Source organism: Monopterus albus, unplaced genomic scaffold (assembly GCF_001952655.1).
Source record: "Monopterus albus unplaced genomic scaffold, M_albus_1.0 scaffold67.1, whole genome shotgun sequence".
In the NCBI taxonomy this organism is placed as follows: Eukaryota; Metazoa; Chordata; class Actinopteri; order Synbranchiformes; family Synbranchidae; genus Monopterus; species Monopterus albus.
In genome coordinates, this window is record NW_018127947.1 from 1,441,010 (window position 1) to 1,443,572 (window position 2,563).

General features: G+C 42.0%; 1 protein-coding gene across 1 annotated transcript in view; it reads left to right on the forward strand.

Annotated features, from left to right (window-relative positions):
- The window catches only part of fads6 (fatty acid desaturase 6), a 19,453-nt gene that overhangs the window by 2,700 nt on the left and 14,190 nt on the right, over positions 1-2,563 (forward strand). Inside the window, exons 2-4 of the mRNA XM_020604766.1 lie at positions 43-384; positions 1,411-1,577; positions 1,720-1,900. Coding sequence (XP_020460422.1) covers positions 43-384; positions 1,411-1,577; positions 1,720-1,900 — 690 coding nt within the window. The remainder of the gene's footprint in view (positions 1-42; positions 385-1,410; positions 1,578-1,719; positions 1,901-2,563) is intronic.

Below are 2,563 nucleotides of genomic sequence, written 5' to 3' on the forward strand. Positions count from 1 at the left end.
ACTTTTGAAATGCTAACTTTGACCTGTGGACTTTATGCTCAGGGTCTGGACACTGTTTAGCATTGGCTGCTAGCAAGAGGACGCACACCGTGGTGAGTTTCTTTTCAGCAGCACAGGAGCTGACATGCAGAATGTACCGGAGGAGTGAAGGATGGGATGGGGGGATGTTGTTCAAGAAGAAAGAGGATTCAGAGCGCAGCAGCGAAGAGATGAAGGGAGAGTGCATGACGAACGCGGGGACAGGTGGTGAAGAGGCGGAGAAGGAGACGCTGATGATGGAGCTGACGAGGCTGGTTCAGAGGGTGGTGAAGGAGAGCAGCTGGTGGGAGAGGAGGGGGATTGACTGCAGCATCCTGGCAACAGCGTTCCTCTGTCTGCCACCTGGTAAGAAACTGCACTCAGTGACCTCTCTTCTAGCACTCCAAAATGTTGTTAATAAAGACAGAACAAGAAGGTATCGTGCACAACAAAACCTGGAGTGTTGAACCCAGGCTTTAGAAAGCTTTGCTTGATGCCAGGACTCTAATAGTGTTAATCCCAGTGGACCAGTGCCTATATCAGTAGCATGCTCAACACTGATGTGGCGTAAACCAGTGATAACCAGTGCAGTGTGGACCATTTTCTCCATGTGTGTCTCTAACCAGTGAATACTGACTTAATGTTTCTGTCATCAGGTGTGGTGTGAAAGTTTTTTATGTAACAGTGTTAATAATGTTCAAAAGTGTTAGTTTAACACTTTTATACTGGTTCCCATATAAACACTGAGAAAGTGTTCATTTTCACTCTAAGGGTGTTGAATTTGCAATTTCAAATTCATAGTGCAGAACCCAGTGTCTACTACAGCATGTGGTAACTCCAAAGCTGTACAGAGTTCACAGAGGATGATGGGCATTTTGGTTCAGTCTGACACATTCACATCACACTGATTAATTCATGTGTATATGAAAATCTTTATTTTAAGTCTATAAGCATCTCTGATAAATAAAGGAGTTAAATGAAGTCAGTTTTTTTTCAGTGCTATAACTGCAAACATTAAATATGTTTATTTTTATTTTATTACTTGGAATAGTTTGTATTTTGCTTCTACAATGCAGAATTTATAGAGCAGCACAATGTAAAGCCATAACTATTTTTAATATTGATGAATCTGGTGTTTTGGGGACCAATAAATGAATTAAGACAAAAATGCTACTTGTACTTTAAATACTGTGAAAGTAGGTCTTCTATTTATAATTTTTACAACGTAGTATTGCTACTTTTACTTAAGTAAACAATCTTCCATCACTGAGTAAAAGTTATGTGAAGATAATTTAAACAAAACCACAGAACGTGTTAGTTTGTTAGTGTTGTGTGTTACTGTTGCCAAGGTCAAGACATCGTTTCTGTTATTCCCTGTGCTTTGTCTTGCAGGCTTCCTGCTGCTGTCCTCCTCTCAGATCCTGTGGTTTTCGGCGGGTGTGCTGCTGATGGGTGTGGCGCACGCCGTCATCACCGTCAAGGGGACACATCTGGCCAGCCACGGGGCGCTCAGCGAGTCTCAGGCTTGGGGGAGGTTCTGGGCCATCTTCTTCATCGAGGTGAGGTGTCAGTGTTACCCTGACTTTGCTGTTTGATCATTTTCACTGATTGTTTTATGTGTTGCATCAGTGAAGGTTGTCATAAACACGCTCATCTGTGTATGTGTGTGTGTGTGTGTCTGTCTGTCCTTCATCCACTCAGATCTGTGGTTCGTTCTCAGCGCGAGCCGGCGTGCACGGACACATTAAGATGCATCACGCTCATACCAATGTCATTGGCCTGGGTGACTCCAGTGTGTGGAAGGTCCCCTTTCTGCCACGCACGGTTTACCTGTTCATAGCTCCCCTGGCCGTACCCATCATCACTCCGCTTGTTGCACTCGGTAAGACGACCACAGGACCCAACAAGGACAGTGCGTGGTTTACTCAGATATGTCATCATTAAATGTGACTATCAGAATACAAATCAGGATTCTTACCTTCTGATATTGTTCAGGTTCCAGTATTACCTCCTCTCCCTCACTCAGATCTAAGTTTATTCTCACGCATGTAACCCTTTTGCCACCCGGCTCGTTATAGTAAGGGAATAGCTACTTAGTGCATACCCCTCTAAACTCAAAAAAACAAATTGGCAAAAGAGACATTCCAATGTAAGAAACTTTGTCTAGGGTTCAGTATGATCCTCACCTTTAAAACATCAATTGGAGTTTTCCCAGAAATGATATTACTTCAAATAACTCAGAATATGTATGTACTTTGTTACTTGTAACTTATGGACAATTTTTCCAGGGACTGTTTCACAGTGTAGAAACAATAAACACACACACTAAACACAGTTCAAGGTTGTGTATTAATTAAACAAACATATACCACAAATTTACCCAGTTCAAATATGAAATAATATTTTAAACCCTTGAAATGATGTTTTAACCACAAAATCAACCTGAGTGCACTCTTAAAGTTTTATGCAAGCTTGCGTTGGCGCGCGTTGGAGCTTATGTCCACTCGAAACCATTTTAACAGTCATACCAGTCTGAAAGAAAAAA